A 22,979-nucleotide genomic window follows, 5' to 3' on the forward strand; every position below is an offset into this window, starting at 1 on the left:
TAAACTGGAAGAGCTTTTCATGGATGAGGTGCCTTCTTAATGAGGTAACCAATAAAGTATTATTTATAAGATGAGACTAAAGATTTTGTTACCAAGATGTTCATCCTGCATGATATCAAACTTGTTGCATCTTAAAAGTATTACCGGTAATTACATTTGTAATAACTAAAAAGTTGTTGTCTTTAACCTTAAAACGATAAAGGGGTCAGGACTTTGCTGAAATTACAGAGAAATGCAAATTTTGTAATTCAAGAAGAAGTTTATTTCATGACAATTTCTTAACATTAAATTGGTTACAGTGTACAAAGCAATATTCAATAAATGTGGTTGGATTAAGAATGTTTTCTACTGGAGAATAAATGATGCTTTTAATATTTCAGATCTCGGATATGGATTAAACAACAAACTAAACATCTTGATTAAAGGCGGTACAAAACATAATTAACAAAAACATGCTTGTGGGCCGTGCCACAGCAAACACTCGCCACTAAAAGGGGGAAAAAGCAGACCTAAGGGGGGGGACCCTGTTCCTCAAACATCTTCCTTTCTCTGGGGAAATTAGGGAGTCGGGTTCTTCTAGGCATAGATTCTGATGGTGTTGGCTTTTTAACTACTAGCACCACACGTGTTCAGCTCTGAGTCTGTGAAGCAGGAACGGGTGACCAACGGTTCCGTTTCAGATGGCGTGCTGGTGACCCAGCCTGAGGTCGTAGGACACCATGTGGTAGTTGTCCCAGGCAAACAGCTTCCTCTGAGCCTTGTTGTAGTCGATCATGCTGTTGTAGCGGTAGAGGTTCTTGAAGGGGATCCTCAAGGCCTTCCCTTGGCTGGTTGCAGTGTCGTACATGTAGTTGATCAGGGTGTCGGGTGCTGTGTAGCTGGCCACGGTGTACATCCGGCCGCAGATCATAAAGGAGTTGGCAACGGAGCTCTTCCTGATGTTGGTCTCCCAACTCTTCTTCACCTCCAGACTGTGCGAGTCCAACTTCGAGATCACAATGGCTCCCTTGGCTTTGCTGGTGGAGTAGATGGCCCACAGGCCCTGCTCATCCACAGCCAGGTCTACGTCGGTGTAGCCTCCCCAGGAGTAAGGGAACTGACCATGAAAGCCGGCGTGGGGCAGGTCACGGCGGGCAGCGATGGTCTCCGAGGCCAAATCGTAGCGGATGAGAGTGCGGCTTCGACGCCTCTGGTAATACAAAGAGCCTCGGTACACGGTGGCACCGGTGCTCTCCACCTGCTCAGGTAACAGCAGGACCTGTCGTGGGAAAAGAGGCAATGACTAGGAGCGATCGCAGGGTTCGGTTCAGTGCTGTCGGCGAATCGCCCACCTTGGATGGGAAGCCTTTAGAGAGTTGTTCCATGTCTTTGTATCCAAACAGCTTCCTGACGTCGGAGCCGATGGTGTCGATGCGCCAGATCATGTTGGAGCCGTAAGGGGAGACTGGCTCGGGGTCCTGCATCCAAACACCGTATTTACCCTCTATGTTGTCTGCCTTCCTGTGAGTGACCGGCTCACCAACGGAAATCAAATCCCCACAACCTGATGAGGAGTCATGAGAGAGGGAGGGATGAAACTACTTGTCAATCATTGTATCATAAGGGCTACAGAAAGACATTAGAAAGATTTAACTGCTACACTTGGGCTGAACATTAGCTTTTACAAAGTCTTCTTTACCATACTTTAAATTCACATGTCAGATGGCATATTTCAAATGTTGCCGTTGGTTTCCCATATTTGCTACAAGCGGGCCTTGTGTTAATGTTTCCTGCAGCACTGGTGTGGACTAGGGGTTATGTGTAGTAAAGGAGAAGGACTGGTTATGGTTAGTATTACCAGCAACACCACAATCTCTTGAAAGACATTCATCCTGAACCCAAACGAGCCTTTCATTCCCAGCTTAGGTTGTTATGATGGTTGAGAATGAGTTGAGTCCGGTAGGATGGAGGTCACTGTTGCTCATGAACGCAGACTGCAGGTCTACAGGTGATGCCTGACATCAGAGCAGCATCAGGGCTGGACAGAAACCCTCCTCTGCTTGTGTCACTATGTAAATGATAAGGCGGTATATTTACCGCTGCCCAAAATACACCCTTGCGCTCAGGTCTTACCGGATTAAGCATCGGATAGGAATAGGTCTTACACGCGCCTATCGCTATGTTGCTTCCCGGTGGCGTTGGCCTCTTCGGATATTCTGTTACTTCGCGTGGCGACAACAAGTGTTGTTTTTCTTCCTTCCAACACAACAAACAATCGAGCGGCAGCAGCGCGAGGAGCGACGTGGGTCTGAGGAGCCCATTGGGGGAAGGTTTAAAGAGTGGGTGAGACACACATGAAATCCAGGCAGGCACTCATTCCTGCATCCCAAATACTGCAGTATTAATAGCAGTATTTGCTTTGAGGTTGTCAGCAGGGGTGTGTGTGGGCGGGTGTCGTGTTTGCTAGGTCAGATGAACACAGTGGGAGCAGGAAGAGGAAGAAGGGCTGAGATGGATGGGCACTTCCTACCAGAATAGGGTTTAACCGAGCTCATCTGATCTACCTGTGATGCACGTCTTCTGTACAGTTTGCTCCGACGGACCACGTGAGCTGCGGTTCATTACTTGTCGTTCATACCTGTGCTGCCGTCAGAGCCCGGGGCAGGCACCTCTGTCACCGTAGCCTTCAGCTCCTGGAAGCCCGGAGGTCGATACTGCCACGACGAGCCTATCGAGGACAGAGGGAGGCATTAAAGAATGAATAAACAGCTAGACAAAGGTGCCTCGGCAGGAAATCCCCCCCCCCCCCCACCCCCCCACCCCTCTCACACCGCCTGCTGAGGCTGGACATCAGGCGGAGACACCAGAGTCAAACCTAAACGTGTGCGTTTAATGCTTCCTGTTGCATCTTTCATGCAGAGCAGCCGAAAGGTGAACTCAAACCGTGGCTACGGCACTACGGACGGCAGGGAATGTGACGGAAGGAATCAAACACCGCTGAATGGATTCCCAGCTGTGGAGTCAAATCAGTCAGGACATTGGCATAACACACACAACACACACACACACACACACACACTCAACAACCCAGCAACTTCCAGCCTGCAGAAAAGCAACCGTGCATGCCGTGCTTTCAAAGCAAGCCCTAATGATGGCATCTGGAAGCTGATGCAGATTGTTACTGGAGACAAAGACAAACAGGACGCTGGGCGAGACCGCCAGAGACATGAGGGAGCGGTTACAGAAAAGGACTTCATTAAGAGTTGGGCCCATTTAAAAGCTTTTAACTCAAGGTGAGGCTGTTCCCATGATGGTTCATCATATTAACCAGTGGCATCCTCCCACTGTCCTCTACACTGGAATGTGTGTGTGTGTGTGTGTGTGTGTCCTGCCTCCTCCTTTGGGATGTTGCTGAGTAGAACGGAGGGATGCCCGTCCAAAACAACATTCAAGCTTTACTCAAAAGTAGCCCCAATCAGAGTCGAGGTGTGTGTGCTGTGCACACATCCACTCTATGTAATCTGATGCAAACCTGAGCCATGTTTGGACAGTTATATTCAAGTTACTATGTTCCTTAATATTTCTGGTATATTTCTTTCCTTTTGTTGAGCAAAACAAAATAAATTGTGTGTGTTTGTGTGCGTGTTATTAAATGTTTATAAGCCCGGTTGCCTTTTAGCATCATGGTCCTACTTTCACAACAAGCCGAGCCTCCTTTTTAAAGAATGTTTCCGCTTTTAGCATCCAGTCGCACTTGGCTTGTGTTGTCACTGCAAGGGGAAATGTTATTTCAGGGTCTATTTTTAAAGTCCTGAAATAATACTGCTTAACAACAGCTCATATACGTGTTGAAAGGGGGCGTGTTAATAGAGATCATAGTTACTGTTTTATTTCTAAATGCTTTTATGAGCAGAATGCTCCGGAGGGATTTGCCCACGGTGGGTGAAAAGACAAGCATGGAGGCTAATTAGATGAATATCTGGCCACTAAATACACAGAATACCTGAGATTAACGTTAATGGCTGCGGGAAAAATCTCAACCTCCTCTAATCTCTGGAAGTATATAGTGTTCTTGGCCTCAAGACCGCCACACACCCCCTTCCATCCTCACCAGCACTGACCCTGCCAGGCGCCATCAAAAGCCCTGAGATGAGACCTTGGCAGGAAACCACCACTTTCAGACCGTGCATCCAATTTCAGCCCCCTCCGGAGTGGGTTATTCACACCCTGCTTGTCATGTAGAGGGGGAAACGCCAGTCATAAAAAAAAGAAACGCTGAGCTGACCCTCTCTGGCATGAAAACCATCACATGCAGGAAGGAAGCAGGCAGGAAGATATGTCCTCAGGAGGAACGTGAAATTCAAGCCTGTTGCTGCAAACATGCGCATGGATCCGTGTGGCTCTGCCTGGTAGTTCATGCAAAGGTGGCGTCTATGTCATCACTACTATTGACCAAGGATGGGAGAGAGATTTAAATAAAAAAACTAAAGTGAGCGTGACAAATGTATCTAAACACTCGGACTTCACAAATATATAATTTCCTATTCATTCATGTCATTTTATAACTCTTGCATGCATTGTGTGGTGCATTGAGTGTCTCTTACTCCCGGCGGCTCTCATCAAGCCGCCGCCCTGCATGGAGGAGCTCGGTGGCGCCATGGCGTTCTGTGGATGACACTGTCTGCCCCTCAGCCACTCTATCTCCCTCTTCATCTCATTCATCCTGCGCCGAAGGCTCTCCAACTCCTGCTCCAGGCGTTCCCTCTCCCTCTGCAGCATGTTCTTCTCCCCCATGACCCGGTTCAGCACCTCCTGAAACTCGGACTGACCTCTGTCTCCCGCTGTGGGGGGGCCTCCAGCTGCGTGGGTGCCTCCGGGGTACGCTGTTGTCAGCCTGTCCACCGTCACCTCCAGCATGTTGACTCTGGCCTTCAGGCTGTCCACCTCGGGGCCCGTAGTCTGTGAGCAGCTGGCCTCAATGGGGCTGGGAACAGTGAAGGTGTACTGGCATTGTCCGCTCCGGTCGTTTCCCCGCCACATGACGGCTTGGTCCTGTGCATCGCCTCGTAGCAGAAGACCACACATGCACAACGAGATAAGGAGGAACATGCTGGAGACAGTCCTTCCTCACAAACGGAGCAGAGGCTTACTTTTATTCTCCTCCTGAAGAGTTGCTCTTTTTTTATTCTTTATCTCTCAACTGGAATTCTCATTGGATATTTTCCCCCTCCAGTTCCAAATGTCCTGGTGAGGTTTTTGTCTTTTTCTCAGGTATCTCTCCTTCTCCTTCTCCTCTCATCCCTTGTTTGTTTGGCTCTTCCCTGTCTCTCCCCAGTGGACAGGTCTGCAACACTGAGCCCTCACCAGCAGCTCACAGATATTTATACGATCGGGAAGGGAAGGAAGGAGGGAACGAGTGGAAGAGAGAAGCGATGAAAAGGAGGGAGGGCAGACAAGGAGAAGACTTGGGGGGGGGGGGGGGGGGGGGGGGGGGGCAGGATCATGTTTGATTTGCCTGCTTAAAGCAAACTTTATGCATCTATCTTTTTACAGAAGCTGCTTTTTTCCGATGCCCTTTACTCGAACCTGATCCGTGAACACCAGCGGATGTGTGTGATCGTGTGTCGTACTGGAGTTCTGGCCTCGGAGAAACCTGGGCCTCTTTGGATACAATTACCTCTTGAGGGTCTGGTGTCCCCCTTTCACACTGGTAGGGGGACGCAAGCACCCCCCCACCCCCACCCAGGCCACCCCAAACCCTGAGACAACGCCTGAGGCTGCAGAAGGATGTTCACCCGCTAGAAAAACACACACTTTCTCTCACAGGTAGATTCCTGCTGATCAGCTGCTTCAGTCGCTCTCATTTAGACACCTGGTGGAACCTCAGACAGGTGTCTTTAAAAAAAAAAAAAAACGAGACATTGTTTGGACAGCCGGAGGGACGTACGAATAAGGTACAGAATGTGACTGGATCGCAATACTCTCAGTCAGGGTGCAGCCTCCCGCAGGAAATATCTCAACAATGAGAAAACGAAGACACGAACTGAAGGACTGAATATTTCACAGTAGGACAAACGGCTGGGAAGTAAAACTATAGGGAGAAAAATGTAAGGAGAACGGAGGACAGGAGGAATGAAGCTCCCAGAAAAGCAGAGGGACAAATAGACGATGTCCCGTCGCTTAGCATTTAAATGATTGTTTTATTCATTAGAATCACACAATAGAATAAGTTAACTCTGTCCTTTTAGCTCATTACAAACCCATCTGTCCCTGTCCAGAAGCCGTCTCCACTGGACAGTGTCTGTCTGTGTGTTCTAGACTAACGCTGGTGCACGCTTCTCTTCTGCTTCATCCAGTGTCATAGGACTCGCATATCTGCTGCTATGCCTGGAATCTAAAGTCATCTAGTATGAGCCCCTCACAGAGAACCAGGACATTCCCCGGTGCCAGTCAGGGGGTATCGCTGCATGCAGACGGGATAAAAACGTCCTCTAATGCACAAACATGAAGCATTAATGGAAAAATACCTCATGTGCTCATTCTCCTTATGGATGGACAGAGATAAAACAAAACCAATCCAGGCCCTCGGGTTTGGAGTCTGCAGCTACTTCGGTGTCCATGGACAACGGAAGTCTGAGTCCTAGCAGGGGACATAACATTTTATAGCCACTTGTCAACAGGAAATTTACTACCACTCCAAACGAGGACACAGGGACTGTCCGCCGGACACTGCAGCAACATCAAGACATAAGCAAGCGCATGAGACCCGTCTCCCCTTCCATCTTCAAAGCTGAGATAAAGGGGACCCCCCCCCCCCCTCCCAGTGTGACCTGGAGGGCCATTTGTGCACCATTTTATTTCCGCTGCCCAGAAAGGTTGGGCTGCACCGGACAGGGAAAGGGCAGCGCTGTCATAGTGAGAGTGCGTCTCCAGCCGTGAGAGGACAAGAGTAGGTCTGCTCGGGACATCAGTCCATTCTACTTTAGTGCCATCCCGGGACACTCTAGCTCCCAGAAAAGCCCCAGCCCGATGAAAATGTCGAGTAATGAGCAAAGAGAAAAGCAAAGCTCCACTGGATAGTGACATTAGTGTTCCCGCTTTTCCTCTGGTTGCTCCCTCCACCCTTCCACTGCTCCCGATTCCCAGTACACAGGATGGCCGACCAGTTCAAACCAGATTGAACTAGAGTTAGAACCAATGCTCTTTAAAATCACTTTATTTCAGAGCAAAACAATATATCACAGTCTTCCATCGGAATGCCAGAGTATTGTACATCATTACAGGATCAGTATTTACAGCTTAAATAAATAACATTAAAAATAATAAAATTACAGTGTAGCGTTGTTTGTATTATACAGCGAATTCATTCGAACACGACACCGACTAAAATTATCCTTCCCTCAGTGCAACAGTACAAAAGTAAACTGTCCCTTCCAGTGGTGACAGGAATGCTATATTGATCGAACAGCAGATATCAGAACATAAAACAGTGGAATAAAGACGAAAGACGCTTTGAAACCACTCAGAAGCGGCTGCAGAACGAGAGGGAGTGTTAAATGTCAGGAAAGAAGGATACCGTGTCCAAATCGGACCAGAGCTCAGCACGCCGCAGGACCAGGTTGAGATTGCAGAGGGGCAAAGAGACACGTATAACCTGAAGGACGGGGTTTGGTATCAGAACAAAACACCTGATGATTCAAAGAAGCGACCTCTGACATCAGAGGTTTATTCATTCAATGTACTTTCATATCGAGCTGCTGCAGCACATTCAGACCAGCCTCTGTGTGTGTGTGTGTGTGTGCGCGCGTTTAGATTCATCCAGGTCACGGTGATCAAGGGCCGAATGAGAAGACATCATCACAGCAAAGACAGATTCCTATAAATGTGATATGTATTATGTCCCATCTCTATCGCAGAGCCTAAACCAAGGCAACAAACTGAGCCTCACATCGGATCTCACAGCAGGAACACCAATCATAAGCTCTGTAAGAAAGGTCATTTGGGGGCATATCCTTCAGGGTGCAAGGGCAGACATTGAAGAGGGCGTGGACGGTTGGCAGGCACCCCCCCCCCCCCCCCCCCCCCCGAGAAGAAGTGTAGGGCCGTGTTCGGGGAGACGAGTCGTAGAGGAAGACGAGGTTCCTCCCCTATCCTCCCCGTCAGAAACTACTGGTATCGCAGGACCACTGGAACTGAAAGGGACAAAGGATCCTCAATGAGAACTTGTCCACGTCGCCTGAATTTGAACTGCGGGAATGTTGCATCAAACACTCACTGATGATGATGAGGAGGAGAGCAACGACTACCAAGGCAATGATCAGCTTCATCTGCAGGAGAAACAACAATAAACACACAAGACTGGATGCGTCCGTCTGCGACTTCAATGCACGCAAAACACAGGGATGAGCAGGACGCGGCGCGGCGCCCCCCCCCCCCCCGCATACACGACAGACCGACCTTCGTGTCTCTCCACCACATCCTCCTGTGCAGCTGCTTGGCTCGGCTGCTGAAGGCCGAGGCGTTGTCTGAGAGGCTCTCTGGCGTGACGCATGAACGCAGCACAGACGGGGGGACATGTGAGGATAAAAAAGGACAGGGAGGCGTGTGTTAACCGCAAAGGAACAACAACAACAAGCTGGCTACAGATCGGCCTTTGATGCTGGATACGGTGACGTGCATTCACAAGATGCCACATAAGCATTTTATATACTGGTGTGAACTGGTACACACATTTGCACGTCACCCCTCCCGAACGTCTTTGTCATGATATCCCTCTCCAAATGTTCGCCCCCCCCCCCCGACCATCCATCGCTCTCCCTTGGATGCCGTTGTTAATTTGACCTCGACGCGTGCCAACAGCAACACGAGTTGTTGTTTGCGTCCGTCGCGTGTCTGACATTTCCGCGCGCGTGTGACCGTTTACGGCCCTGCTGCTGCCACGCAGGGCGGCGCTCAGACGGGGCTTCGTAGGAAATGCTCGTTAAGCTTGAGGAATTTAACTACAGACTACCTGCATGAGTCAGACAGAAAACTGTAAGCAGGCGTTCCACGTGCAACGCAGAAACAGACGGCAAGTAAAAGCCACGGATAAACAAACGGAGCCCAGGTGTGCATCATTATCCGATTTGGCTGGGGGGGGGGGGGGGGGGGGCAGGAGAGTGAGCGGCAGTTACACAACATCTGCATGGACGTCTCGATGAGGCCCAGAGACACCAGCTCTTCAGGGCTCATCTTCCTCATCCGTGGAGATGAAGCTGAGCAAGCTTCACCTGTTCAATACGCATCAACTGAAAACCGCTGGGGCTGTATCTGAGTGTGTGTGTGTGTGTGTCAGACCCGTTTCAGTTTTAAGTGGAAGGGCATTGCAGACATCTTTCTATCGTCATGAGAGGTGGCTCAAATTCACAATGTACAGCGAGAGTATCAAGCCATCAAGTTAAAATTGTATTTGATTTGCTCAGGAGGCCCCGCACAAACTCACCTGACTTGTCCTGCAGGTCGTCGAGACGCTCGCCCCGTTCTATCACTTTAGAGATGTTCTCCTGCATTACGTCGATCACCTCATCAACCTGGGACTGAACCCTGAGGACAGACATTCTTGTGAGGGGGACAGACAGAGCTAACGACCCCCGAGACAAGAAATCGAATGGAGTTTTTGTACCATTTTTGCGTCATTGTAAATATTAGCCATAAATTTAGGCGCAAAATCTGTACCAATAATAGCTAAAAAAAAAAACCCCAGTCGCAAATAATTCTAGATCCAGATGTTGATAGAGATCAAAATATAATGGATTGCGCCTTAGGCCATGCTTCTCTAAAAAAATGTCCTCAGGACCGGTTCATAGCTTCCCGAATGATCGTGCTAACAGGCAGGCAGACAGACAGGCAAACAAACTGAGGGCAAAAAACATTGGTGGGGCAATAAAGACAGGATTTATCAAGGACTGATCTTTTTTTTTGTTCTGTTTTTAAACTCACAACAATACAAATTCCAGGTTTCCCAACAATATCCTCTTCTCTGTCCGGTTGGCAGGCAAATCAAACATGAAAACCGCCAGCTCAGCACGCCATTGAAGACCTTAAAACAGAAGCTGTTTCGGGGTTTTATTTTACTTAATCTTTATTTGACCATGAAGTCTTGAAGTTACAAATCTCTATTGAACGAGAGACCTGGCCAAGGTTCTCTCTGTTAAAGGCAATTTATAGATTAAAAAAAAAAAAGCCCAAAAAAGAAAGAGCAATATCTACCGAACATGAATAAACTTGTAACCATGGAAACAAAATGATGGGGATGTTTGAGCTGAACTGCTCAAACATCAAACTTGCTTTACTCACATCTTATGTGACTTCTCCATATTACTCCTCAGTTACTCTTATTTCAAAGCACAAAATACTTCTCAGAGGAGGAGAAGCAGAAGGGAGGATACTTTAATCAGAGGCTCCTAATTGTGATTTATTTTATTTTTTAAGATGAAAGGTTTTGTTTTCTCTTCCAACCCGTCACACTTTCCATCACAAACACACCGGTTGTCTTAGAAAGGCAAGTCCAGGAAATGATCAGTCTTGGACTTCAGCTTGATTGCTCACTGAGGATGTAACGCATCGACGAACGCACAGAAACACATGGGGAGGACCTGACCTGGGGGGTCCGGGTTCATACACAATGTGCAGCTCCTGGTAAACACGAGGAAGGCGTGGTTGCACAACACCAAAACGCCGGACCTGGGCCTCTGAGCTCATACTCACTGCTTCATTTTGTCAGTCTGAGGTCCAAACCTGGGTCCTGTGGGCCCTCTCCTGGGAAACAGGCATTAATGAAGCAACAGTTATTACACTCATTCTCAAGTGCAACAACTTCTTCTGCTCCGGCTTCAATGTGAATAAGTCATCGTTGTTCCTGCGACCTCAAACAGACAGACTCACAGAAAGAAGTCTTCCTCTTCATCAGAGTCTTCCTCCAGAAGGTTCCTCTGTAAAGGGAAAATAGGTTTGTCATGAGTATTGAGGGATTATCGAGAACCAGCTAGGACCAGAAAGCTGTCGCCATGGTTACCACATCGCTCCTCCTTCAGTATGTCAGTGGCTCCTTCGTTGGGCAATACCAAGTTTTTTTTTGTTTTTTTTTTTGTCACAAAATCACATTTCAAAAAGATTTAATTTGATTAACTTCGGAAATACCGTTCAGGACAACGCTGTAAGGTTTTGGGGGCGAATGATTGGTGAGGCCCAAACTAGAAGACCTAGAAAACACCTATGAAGAGCAACTAAATCAAGAAGAAATGGGACGGAATGATTGGGAGCTCTTACCCTTCAATCAAATGACCAGATCAAAAGCTACACAACCCCGTCTTTAAAAAGGCACAGCGTGACAAAATACTGCACGTTTAGACGTCTCACGAGTCTCACCCTCTCACTGCGAATGGATCCTGTGACCTCATCATCATTGAGGTGCCGTTTAAACTTGGGGGGCATGTTGTCTTCAGGCTGTTCCTCCCGATCTGGTTCCCTCTGTGGGACAAGAGGACGATCAGTAAGGATCTGGGACAAAGTGAGGTCCACAACACACCTGAACCGAGCTTTGCACACAACAAGGGTGTTCTCCACAACAACAACAACAACAACAAGCGTTCTGTCGATGATTTGATGTGCAGGCTGATTCAGGATTCAATGTGAGCCTTGCATAGTAAATTTCACTAGATTTGAAAATAAATATTATTTGGACAAAAAACAGAAACCTGTCGGATGTGAAAAACATTGTTGCTCCAATTATAAGCCCTGGAGTCTCAGTTACTGGCTCCAGATAATGCCACAAAACACAACAGTACCTCAACAAAATGCATTGAGACACTAAACTAAATAACATGTGATCCTCAGGCTTTAGTTGGAACAGAGCAGACTCACTCTCTCTCTCTCTCACACACACACACACACACACACACACACACACACACACACACACACACACACACACACCTCCCAGTCCAGCAGTAAAACTTATACCATTGATTCCAGTTCCGTCGGACACTGTGGGCTTCTCAGCAGTGTCCTGTTCTGGCAGTGCGTTTGGAAAAAGACCTTTCAGTGGCCAGGAGGAGAGAGGAAGTGTCCAGTAAACAGCAGAGAAGAGAAGCAGAGGACAGCGTGAAGAGACAGAAAAAAGGGAACGTCAAGAGAAGCCAAATCTAACATGTTAAGGTCGAATGGGAAAAGCTCATACAACTAGTCTAAGAGAGGAAGTTTAAAAGGAGCAATCAAGACAACACACTGCTAAAAATCACAATCAATATGATGTCAGGCTTTGGCAAAAGAACTGAGGTAATCACGACAAAGCAACAAAAGACTGTGAATTATTAATGATCACAATCAGTCCATGGAAGCAAATACTAAGAAGAGAACGTAATAGAAAGAGAAGCCAAGCAAGGAAGAGAGGAGAAGAGGATGTTGTCTCCATTTGCTTCTAATGTCTGGCTTTCCAGCCAAGTTGTGAGGAAGCTCGTCCCGATGCGTCCCTGGCGCGTTGCTGCTCCAGGGACAGAGCTAGCAACTTTAGCCGGTTCAGGTGTTTGTTAGCTTCTATAACAACAGCTTCTATAATCAATTATCAGTTCATAAAACGACAAGCTAATACAAAATGTGAAGGGCCCAATAAAAACACAATCACAGCTAGGTGTTTGGCTAAGCTAGCTGGTTTGTGGTTCATAGACATGGAGCTACCGGGCTACTGTACGTGGAGGATGCTAACAAAGCTAGCTAACTTACCGACTCCTTCAATCAAGATCTGATGGTCGATGCTGGCGGAGACAGACACACCGAATAAAATCACGGATTTCAGGGTTCGGTTTGGCTTCAGGGTTTCGTTACTTTCATCTCAAACGCTGTTCGGACGATGAGACAGGGATTTCTAACAATCGGCTTCTCCATCTGGGTCAGCTGACCAGGAAATCAGCTGGGCGAGGAACCCCTGATCTATTTTAATCTTGTTTTATATTTTTGTATTTATATGAACTTTTATTTATTTATATATTTGTGTTTGTTTGTGTTTGTATTTCCATTTATATGCATTTTTTTGTGGCAGTTTTTGTCCTCCAGTAACATCGATGGTGCTGCTCCTTGTTGATATGTTCCAGACTCACCTGTAGATGGCGGTAGTGAGCCTTTCGTTCGCCAAGATGGGCTTGAATTGCACGACAAGAAGAAGGTGAAAGCGGAAGGAAGCGGCGTTTAATTGATGAAAGTTGTGTTTGCAGCTGTATTATTACGTTTTCCGGGGGACAGTTCTTATTCTTATTCCAACAAGTGTTGACGTGAGTGCAAGTAGTTTAAAAAAAAGCCTTCAGTCTCCTCTGCAGTCGGTCTGGATTCTAGAATCGTTCATATCTTCACATGGACACCCAGAGAGTCGCTGGCAATGCTGATGAGTCGCCTCTGTTCGGAGGAGCGCTGACGGCCTTCATCCCTCACAGCGCCACAGATGTCAGTGACCTGAGGGAGATCCCGGACAACCAGGAGGTGTTCGCCCACGCACACACTGACCAGAGCCTGATCGTGGAGCTGCTCGAGTACCAGGCTCACGTCGCAGACCAGGACGCAGCCAGGCATCATTTTGAAGACACAGCCGGCAGCAACGACGCTTCGGAGCCAAATGCTTTCGAGGTGACCAGTGTCGTACCCCTGTCCAAATCTGAGCTGTGCCTGTCGGATTGCAGCTCTGCCTGGATGCTGACTGGGACACAGTGCGTATCCAAATTCAACGAAGAAGCGAAGAATACAGTGACCCTTCGCTTGGGTGTGTTCCGGCTGCCTCAGTTCTCCACAGATATTCTCATCACCTTCAACGACCCGCAGAGCATCGACCCTGGCAGCAGCAGTGCGGCTTCAGCAGGGACACGCGGGGAGCCGTGGACCGGGCAGGACTTCCAGCGTCTGTTGCAGACCCTGACTCTGCACACCCCAGGCCTGTTTGGGTAGAATCTCTGCATGAGGACTTGACAAGACTACAGATCTTATATCAGGCACATTTCAAATATCAAAGAGAGAAATAAATGCTTTTGCTCCAACTCCCAAAGTTATGGGAATATCTCCTTAGAGTGGTGAAGCTGTCTCTAGCAAGATGTAGAAATTAATGTTTCCTTTGTTCTGACAAAGGATCTGATATGTTGAATGTTCTGTTATAAATATTTTTCATGAAAACCATTAAAAAAAATGAGCATTTGTATCGTTTTCTCAGAAATTTCTATTTATTTGAAGAAGTGATTTATATAAATCATTTATTCTTTTAATTAAAAATTGCAAACTTTCAAACTTCAGAAAAGAAAAAAAACAGCAAGTTGATTTGAAGCAAAAAACATTTTAACTCACAGCATTTAATATAATTTTTTTTTTTTTGAGTATGTGCTGCTTGAATAAAAAAAATATTTCGACTCGGGTCTGATGTTAAATAAAAGGCATCATAGTGGGGGGATTCAGGTAAGCTCTACATAACATAAGAGGAAGTACAGTCTGTCTCCTTCAAAGCCACCTCACCCGCTGGTGGAATTGAGAGGGATTAAGATCTCATATAGTCAGGCATCCTTTCCACAAGGTGATCACAGTGCAGCACATTCTGTCCACTTTAACATAACGGCGAATATCTTTCTGACCGCCTTGGATAAACATTATGTTATTGATTCTTGCTATAATAAAGTTAGAAAACATCCTGTCCAATCTAATGAGGGTTCTGGAAAACTTTAGACATCTTACATTGATGTCACGGCAGGACATATTTTCTGAGGCCTTATGGCTATTTCCAGGTAATGAAAACTATTAGAGCGTCGCTCCAACAGTGCAGCGATTTCACGCTTTTTGGCCTACTTCTCATGGGGACTGACCAACAGCTTAACACTAAAAAGCAAAAATGCCTTTTGTTGCAGGTGCACAATGTTCAAAACCACTTCGTTAATCCTCCTGCGCCAGCTTCTCGCTACGTGGAGATGCATCATTGGTTTGAGAGAAGTAGTCAGACATGGCAGCGAGCGCCCGATAGCGGTGAGAAATAGAATTCTTCACTTCCTTTGGCAGCTCAGCATAACTACAGAGAGGAAAGATGTAGATTTAGTCAGTACGGATATATTGGGAACCTATAGATTACACACCATGATAGGACAGGTGGTGAAAAGCATCGTCACACAGGTGTGTTTTGTTATGAGATTCCATATCCAACTGACGGTTGCAAATACGATGACCTCTGTCTCCCTCTCGTGGTACAAAGGGAAAGGTCAAGCGATTCTTGCTTACGTTTTGTCATATCCGTCTGGCTGGAAACATGGATCCCATCCAAAGTCACGAGGTCCCCTGGGTTCAACAATGTGTCCCTATATATAAAAATACCACAAGAAAAGAATGAAATAAACTCACTATAAACACTCACACGATTAACTTTAGAATTTTCTTTTATAGAGACAACCTCTGTTTTCCCTCTGAAGAGCTGCACTGGTTCATCTTTTCCAGGAGAGAACGCAAATGTGCAGAGAGCCCATGCTGATTTATCTTCAAATCCAGCCAGGAGTTTGAACAAGCCTACAAGAAAAGATTGAACAAGATTTGAAAGGCTGGTCAGCTGATTTCACTTTTTCTATCTTGTTTCAAACTGCTACTGTTTAAATATCTCGTTGTGTTTCAAATATTCATCAATCTTACCTTCTGGTTCGAGTTTATCCAGGAACCATTTTCTACAAAAAAAAATACAGTCTAGTTTTACTGAGGACTGTTTTTTTTTTTGTCACGATTAAATGTAAATAACTCAATACAAAATTCATGATACTGACATGTATGGACCAGGCAGCCCCCCCAAAGCCTTGAAACAAAGACATGTGTCCTCAACTATGACTGGTCCATCAACCTAAAGGTGGAAAAAAAACAGCAATGGATCAGTTTCAAATATTTAACAAACACCCAATGCACTGAAACATTTTTGCAACACAGTATAGTTACTGTACCCGTTGTGCAGCCTCCTTACATTTCTGCACAGAAATCTCATCTGGCTCTCCTTGGTATTCAGGCACTTCATAACAAAATAGATGAACAACAATTTTGTAACAATAATTATTATTCTACTGTTTATATCTCTTTCAATACTTACAGTCAATTTTTTTGGAAACTAGTTTGTAGGGAAATCTGTCTCCGAGGATCTGGACGACCTGATGAATGTGATCAAAAAAATAATTATAGTATAAATTCAACAGCACGAACTGCCTACAGCATACCGCGCCGGGCATGAAGTATCTTACACTTACTTCTTCGAGTTTTTTTAAATTTCCAGTGACGAAGACCACGGATCTCGCCGCAGGGACGGCCATGTTGAATTTCACCCGGAAATGTACTCTATTCGACTGTGCACTTCCGGTACAATTTCAACCAATAAAATCAGTTCTGAAAACCACGGCGAATCACCAGAGAGTATGCGACGCCACGCCTACACAAACACTATCCAATCACCGAGCGGTGCAACCAGCAACAGTGTTCGGCTTGAAACGTCAGTTTATATTCGAAGTTCCATGTGGAAGAGGCGCTATTTTTCAGACGGTCCTCGGAGAGTCTGGAAAGGGAAACGGTTCTGATACGGTGCAGCCGACAATGAGTCTTTTACCTCGCACTAGCGAGGAGTTCAGCTCTGCAGAGTACTGGGAGAAATTCTTTAAAAGGCGTGGAGATAAAGCTTTTGAGTGGTATGGAGACTACAACAAACTTTGTGGCGTGCTGCATAAATATATCAAAGCCCAACATAAGGTAAAACAAATCTAGTTGGATAATCAAAGGTAGCTATGTATGTATGTGACGTGTAAATGCGATACAAACAGCTAATTTTAACAATTTGCCGAGCATTGCTATATATATATGCATCTCAACTATGAGTGTGCGTCGAACGGCGCCACCTCGTCCATTTATGGTCGTTTACACCAACGTGTTAGATGTGAATTGTGTCGAAAGAAGTAATCAATAAACTGATCAACAGTATAAATATGTTGCTACAAAGAAAAGTCATTGCATTCAAGTACGACATCGTGTATTAATTAGTCTGTATCGAAATCCGTGTTATTTTTTTATCTAAACACAAAGTGTTGACTGAGCTTTGTATGGTTACTCATTATATTTGTGAAGTTCGATCAATTGTATTTACAATGATTGAGTTAACATATTTACCGACTGCGACGCCGCCACAGATTTGCGTTGTGTCCTGATTTTTTTGTGTACTTCAGGTGCTGGTGGTCGGTTGTGGTAACTCCGAGTTGAGTGAACAGCTGCACGATGTCGGCTACAAGCATCTCACTAATATTGACATCAGTGAGACGGTGGTGACTCGTATGAACCAGCGAAATGCTGAGCGACGGCCAGGCTTGACCTTCCAGCAGGTGGATGCGACACGAACTCCGTATGAGGACGGCAGCTACCAGGTGGCTCTCGACAAGGGCACGCTGGATGCCATGGCCTCAGAAGAGGCAGGGGCCTTGGCAAGGAGCATGCTGACCGAGGTGAGGAACAAATTGGTCCGAGTATGTTTCCTTCAGGGGATTAATGAAGGTTAACTTATTTTATCCCGAGTACACAACTGTCGTCTTGTCTGTGCAGGTGGGACGTGTTCTAAGTGTTGCCGGTCGGTATGTTTGTGTGACGTTGGCCCAGGATTGTGTGATCAAGTTGGCCGTGGAGCACTTTGTTCAGCAGGGGTGGGCCGTGAGGCTCCACTGCTTGCAGGAGAAAACTGAGGAGGAAGAAGAAGAGGAGGAGTCATTTGCGCTGCCTGTCTTTGTTCTGGTCTGTACAAAGTTTCGTCAACCGATGCCCGCGCCTATCTTGGAGATGTGTGTCGGGGAGGATGGAGCCCCCACTCGTCTCACACAGGTCGCGGAGCTTTTGTCAGCTGTAAGGGAGCATCAATCTTATGCGGTATTGAAAAAGAAGCTTCGTACAAGCACAGACGCCGAGTCGAACCTCTCGCTCACGCTCTGCCTCGCCAAGACGGGTCTTCCCAGATATACTCTCACTGTGCAAGATTCCCCCCCAGATGCCAGAGTTCCAAGATCAAACCAGTTTGCGGTTTTTATTGGTGAGCTCTCCTCTTGACTGATTATGTTTCTGCTTTCTTTTAGTAAGTGAAACTGCTTGTGTTTTGTTCTTCTTCTTCTTTTTTTGATTTTTACCCTTTGATTTGATGTCAGTACCTCAAGGCAACGAGGCGGCATGGCTCTACAGCTCCAGGGAGGGCAGAAGACAGTTGGCAGCCAGTGCCAATTTTAGACGGCTGGTAATTGTGGCAATGCACAGGAATCAAGAGTACACAGACATGCAGGCTGTCCAGGCAGAGCTTTCACCAGTGGTGATGGAGTTTGCTCCTCCCGGTATGCCCCCCAACCAGAAGGTAAACACTGAAATGTATTCCTTCAAGAGTGCAGTGCAACTTTTTATTATCTCAGAAATGGAGAGAAGTATCTTATTTGAGGTTTCTGTCATTCAGGTGCCGTTTCTCTCAGTCGGAGGGGATCTTGGTTGGCGAGAGGAGGTCGACAGGGGTGTGAGTGAGCTGAGCGGGGAGTACTGTGTGGAGAATGTGAAAGGAGAAGATGGAGAACTGTATCGGAGACTTGTTTTCCTGTATAATTCTTCCCTTGTCCAATCAGAGGCCCGTCTTGTCTCATTAAATGCTGGTAGGTTCTTCTTTTTTTTTTTTCTGCTAACTAATTATTTGCTGTGTCCACTTTTTCTTTTTAATAAACAAATTGATAACAAGCAAATAAAACCAACAGTGTATATACATGTTGGATTAAACACCCATTAAGCAAATATCACCAACCAAAAAATACTTTTATGGATTGTATATATATATATTTAAATTGTTAATGCTAATTTTGAATATATTTCTATCTCAGGAGAATCCAGTCAAAAGAACAAAAGCAAAAAGAAGGTCAAGTCAAAAGCTGCTCCAAAAACGCCCTCGGCCAGTCTGTCAGTGGACAGCGGCTTCCTCTGCTGCGCTCACCATGAAGTCATAGTGGCCGGCCTTGCCCTGCTTGAAGTGGGCATGTCACAGAATAAAGGTAAGTTCACCTCTGCTTTGCACTTGTTTTTAGTCTTTTTTTTATTATTATTGTGGGATGGCAGGAAAACAAAAGTTACATGACTTTTGACCGAGCTTTAAAGTCCCCTTTCAACATTCCCAGATCTCCCAGTGTCAGTGTTACTGGTGGGACTTGGTGGAGGAGGCCTGCCTCAGTTTCTAAGGGACTTTGTGCCAAATATTACTGTTGAGGTTGTAGAACTGGACCCTGCCATAATGGAGGTGGCAAAGAAATGGTTCAACTTCCGACCAGATGATCGTTTGACCGTAACTCTCGAGGATGGCCTTGAACGCATTCGTGCCCTGGAGAAAGAAGGTCAAGTGAAGGTTTATTCAGAGAGGAGATAAAAATAAAGGCACACCGGTTCCTATACAGGTGCAAACAATAGCAAGAAATAACTCTGGCTTTCTCTGTGTAGGCGGTTGTTTGTTTGACGCCATCATATTTGACGTAGACAACAAAGATGCCACTGTTGGCATGAACTGTCCTCCTGCTGCCTTTGTAGAAACATCGATTCTGCATCAAGTCCACAACCTGCTAACACCCAGAGGTACAATATTTGTAACTATTTACTTTCCCCCACCGGCTGGAATCCTCTAGCTTTTCTTTGAAATAATGATAACACGTATCTATAATAAGTCTTGGCACATTAATACGCACTTGATAAACAACTTAGTGTTTCATTACACGTACCAAATCTTTTATGTTTGAAATGTTTTCTCCTCTGTCTGTCTGTCACTTCCATTGGACTAGGATTATTCATACTGAATCTCGTGTGTCGCAACTTGGACTTGAGGAAAAGTGTGCTGGAGCGAGTGAGGAATGTGTTCCCCACCATCCTCTCCAGAGCGATTGAGGGGGAGGTCAATGAAGTCTTACTGTGCTCTCCTAGAGAAAAGGATCCTTCGGTTACTGCACGCATCCCTGCATCCCTGAATAAAGCAGCCAAGAGCCTGCAGAGTGTGCTGTGTTCCAGCAGGGCTGGAACCAACAACAGCCCACATATAAAAATTGAAGAGTTGTTGAAAGACCTGAAAGTCGAGTAAAGTTTATTTGAGACTAGAGGGAATGAGATTTATTGAAATATGAGCGTGCTTTGACTTAACCCTTCAGTGCAATGCAAATATCTTAATATCGTTCTTCTACAATCAACACATACTGTCAAACATTTGAACATGCTTTATTGTATTATTTCTCCATTAGATGTAGACTTATTATTAGACTTACTTATTATTGAAGTCTATGAAGAGGGTTTTTTTCAATGTAAATGACTTGCCACCATGATAAAAACTTCTTAATTATACAACAAACAAGCCAAATAATTTGTAGGATAAGAACAAAGTCAGATAAAAGATAAATAAAACAGCTAACAGCAAGAAAGTTTGTGTTCCTCAATTAAATCACAAAGTTTTCTGTCAGCGTTCATTTCCACGAGATTCACAAAAACCAATGACAGATTTCCTTGTATGTTTTGTCTTTGGGGATAAAATAATTTTCCAACCATAATCATGGTGTCTATTGATAATTTGTGTGATTTAATTGGTGACTAAATACAAAACGTTCCAAAGGGCACCGGAAAATAGACAATAATAAATTAAATGTGTTGTTTTAATGTTCCTGCTGCAAAGAGATTGCTGTTTTCTGAGGAATATGTGATGAACAAGGATAATGGAAGTGAGTCCTGACATTAGTTGAGCAGCCAGTTATTGATAAATTAGAATTCTGCCCTTCTGTCTTGCCATTAAACACAAAAATACAAACAAATTGTCATTCTTGAATTTTTAAAGAGAATTTTAGAGTATTTTTTCCTGATGGTGTGCTCCTGTTTTAATGTTTTTATTGTGGGGAGCAGAATAGAAATGAATCCATTATCTCTGTGTTGTGAGATGTGTCTCGCTCCTGTGTTCGATATAATGGCAGTGAGTTTATGGGGGAAATAAAAACATTGCAAGAAATGACATTACTATCTATTTACAAAACATTGTATATGCTGTTATAATGATAATATAATAACAAAAGGTAAAACATCAATTTTCAGTGTAATAAAAGTTGACGAGCAGGAATCACTTCATCATCTCGAACTGTATTTCATGAGCTTCAACTTAGATGGGCAAAGACACTGAATATGCATGAATTTATGAGGCGTTACTGTTCCAATCCAAAACAAAAAGCCACGTTTTATTTTGAAGGAACTTTTGCTAAAAGTCAAAAGTATGATTTATATATTGTGCGTGTTATTATTGACAAATAAAAGTCTGCTTTTAAATCACTTTTCAACATAAGAATCCCTTTTAATGAGACGAAGCCTTCTCTTTTTCCACTCCACGCCCTCATGGCTGAAGAATCCAGGCGTGTTATTGACAGTCTCCGCGGCGGCAGCAGAGCCCCGCCCGCGCTGGATGTGGCATTTTAAATAGCCGCAGGCTCCAACAGCGACTGTTGGCATGTTTTTTTTTTTTTTTTGGGGGGGGGGTTACATTTCTCACTCGGGATTCTGTAATCCGGATTCTGTAATCTGTCTTCGGGATTTGCTGAAATCGTACTTTACGCATGCGCAGTAAATGCTGCCCGTTTTGCTGTCAATAGAACATTGTCCGCCCGTTTTAGGGACTGAAACTGAACGCGGCTAGGGCCGGCTAGCGGCGGCTAGCTTCGCCAATGCGTCCGGGCTTTGAAGGGGACTACACGCCGCGACCTTTCAGTTTTTCAGAAGTATGATAATGTCTCATTGTAGCGGGTCCACAGCAAGGCGTCTGTAAGTACAAACCAGGACGCACTCTTCGCTGCCATCGGCGCGTAAAGGCGCGTAAAGGCACCTTAAAAAAGTGTTAAAGTCGTGGAGGTTGAGAAGTCAACACCGTAAACAAGTATTTTGTTTTATTGTTTCTTTTTTAAGTATTAATTAATGACAAGAGTATATCTGTAAGTGATTATCAATCGACCGAAGCAGCCTCGAGCTGTGGCTAAACGGCATTTAAAGGGAGCCGGGCTGCGCCGTTGCGATGGGCAACCGCGGGATGGAGGAGCTTATCCCGATGGTCAACCGCCTCCAAGACGCGCTGTGCGCCGTGGGACCGACCTGCAGCCTCCAGCTGCCGCAGATCGCGGTGGTGGGGGGTCAGAGCGCGGGCAAGAGCTCCGTGCTGGAAAACTTTGTGGGCAGGTAAGCCTGCAGCGACATCCGGATGAATGACCTTAGACATGACCTCTGGAAGGACGAAGGGGTCGGTGTTCATTGCTGATTTGAATACTTGGAGCGTTAAAGTAAAAACCCAGGAAAACGACAACCAGGCAAACAATGTTCCCAAGAAAGGCGTGGGAACTAATCGTGTTGCATCTCGTAACGTGTTTATTTGGGGGCAGATAAAAACAGATTCAGTTTGAGACAGAAAGGAATGCGTGTTGTGAGTCAGTCAGTAGCTTCCGGGATTCAGGCACACACGGGTGGGCCGCTCAGGTTGGAATGCGTGAGGTGACTACAGTAACGTTTGCTTCCTGAGTGTGAGCTGATGTTCTATTACAGACATTCGTTCTTTGTCTCGGTTATAACCGTGTTACGACACCCCTTCAGTCGGGGACTGTGCCAGCTTTTTCATGTGGGACAGGATGCGGGAAAAACAAACTTCCTGAATCTGATTTAATAGGGAAGAGGAGGTTTATTTTTACCCTATGTCTAATTATAATTCCACTTTTGTCTCTTACATGCATACATGGCAGTGCCTGTCATAAGGTATATATATATATAGTACATCTTGTTATATAAGTTGTGCTTGTCACAGACTGTATGCTAGATGGTCTTACGATTTAAATGTGCAGTTTGTGTGTGCATCTTTCTCCAATTCAGTGTTTCCTCTCCCACAGAGACTTCCTTCCACGGGGTTCAGGAATCGTAACTCGCAGACCTTTAAT

The 22,979-nt window shown here is 45.6% G+C and overlaps 6 protein-coding genes across 8 annotated transcripts in view; 3 read left to right on the top strand and 3 right to left on the bottom strand.

Moving 5' to 3' along the window:
- Positions 1-245: 245 nt before the first annotated feature.
- On the bottom strand, positions 246-5,318 carry myoc (myocilin). Of its 3 annotated transcripts, XM_068743398.1 has the most exons (5): positions 5,130-5,318; positions 4,584-5,042; positions 2,618-2,707; positions 1,332-1,543; positions 246-1,258 (listed from the first exon to the last, which is right to left on the bottom strand). In XM_068743398.1, the coding sequence occupies exons 2-5, from the start codon at positions 5,017-5,019 to the stop codon at positions 677-679; spliced, it is 1,320 nt and encodes a 439-aa protein (XP_068599499.1). In that variant the 5' UTR covers positions 5,020-5,042; positions 5,130-5,318; the 3' UTR covers positions 246-676. The 3 variants fall into 3 exon arrangements, with proteins under 3 accessions (XP_068599499.1, XP_068599500.1, XP_068599498.1); XM_068743399.1 differs by having other exon boundaries at positions 4,809-5,318; XM_068743397.1 differs by having other exon boundaries at positions 4,584-5,318.
- A 2,736-nt stretch (positions 5,319-8,054) lies between these two features.
- vamp4 (vesicle-associated membrane protein 4) lies at positions 8,055-12,857 on the bottom strand. The gene is made up of 9 exons (XM_068743696.1): positions 12,739-12,857; positions 11,980-12,054; positions 11,386-11,487; positions 10,903-10,949; positions 10,726-10,776; positions 9,461-9,561; positions 8,437-8,516; positions 8,255-8,306; positions 8,055-8,171 (listed from the first exon to the last, which is right to left on the bottom strand). The coding sequence occupies exons 2-9, from the start codon at positions 11,980-11,982 to the stop codon at positions 8,146-8,148; spliced, it is 462 nt and encodes a 153-aa protein (XP_068599797.1). The 5' UTR covers positions 11,983-12,054; positions 12,739-12,857; the 3' UTR covers positions 8,055-8,145.
- A 505-nt stretch (positions 12,858-13,362) lies between these two features.
- On the top strand, positions 13,363-13,947 carry rangrf (RAN guanine nucleotide release factor). Its single transcript, XM_068743254.1, has one exon. It carries the CDS (start codon positions 13,363-13,365, stop codon positions 13,945-13,947), a length of 585 nt encoding a protein of 194 aa, XP_068599355.1.
- Positions 13,948-16,319, bottom strand: itpa (inosine triphosphatase (nucleoside triphosphate pyrophosphatase)). The gene is made up of 8 exons (XM_068743253.1): positions 16,251-16,319; positions 16,097-16,154; positions 15,954-16,018; positions 15,783-15,856; positions 15,655-15,686; positions 15,422-15,534; positions 15,253-15,329; positions 13,948-15,046 (listed from the first exon to the last, which is right to left on the bottom strand). The coding sequence occupies exons 1-8, from the start codon at positions 16,311-16,313 to the stop codon at positions 14,914-14,916; spliced, it is 615 nt and encodes a 204-aa protein (XP_068599354.1). The 5' UTR covers positions 16,314-16,319; the 3' UTR covers positions 13,948-14,913.
- A 271-nt stretch (positions 16,320-16,590) lies between these two features.
- mettl13 (methyltransferase 13, eEF1A lysine and N-terminal methyltransferase) lies at positions 16,591-20,520 on the top strand. Its single transcript, XM_068743775.1, has 9 exons — positions 16,591-16,743; positions 17,214-17,486; positions 17,584-18,061; positions 18,174-18,373; positions 18,470-18,659; positions 18,882-19,049; positions 19,173-19,385; positions 19,489-19,620; positions 19,824-20,520. Exons 1-9 carry the CDS (start codon positions 16,591-16,593, stop codon positions 20,114-20,116), a joined length of 2,100 nt encoding a protein of 699 aa, XP_068599876.1. The 3' UTR covers positions 20,117-20,520.
- Positions 20,521-22,069: 1,549 nt separating this feature from the next.
- dnm3a (dynamin 3a) overlaps positions 22,070-22,979 on the top strand; it is a 15,051-nt gene continuing 14,141 nt past the window's right edge. The window contains exons 1-2 of the mRNA XM_068743761.1: positions 22,070-22,233; positions 22,932-22,977. Of these exons, the coding sequence (XP_068599862.1) occupies positions 22,073-22,233; positions 22,932-22,977 (207 nt within the window). The 5' untranslated portion in view covers positions 22,070-22,072. The remainder of the gene's footprint in view (positions 22,234-22,931; positions 22,978-22,979) is intronic.

This window comes from Brachionichthys hirsutus, chromosome 9 (genome assembly GCF_040956055.1).
Source record: "Brachionichthys hirsutus isolate HB-005 chromosome 9, CSIRO-AGI_Bhir_v1, whole genome shotgun sequence".
Classification (NCBI taxonomy): Eukaryota; Metazoa; Chordata; class Actinopteri; order Lophiiformes; family Brachionichthyidae; genus Brachionichthys; species Brachionichthys hirsutus.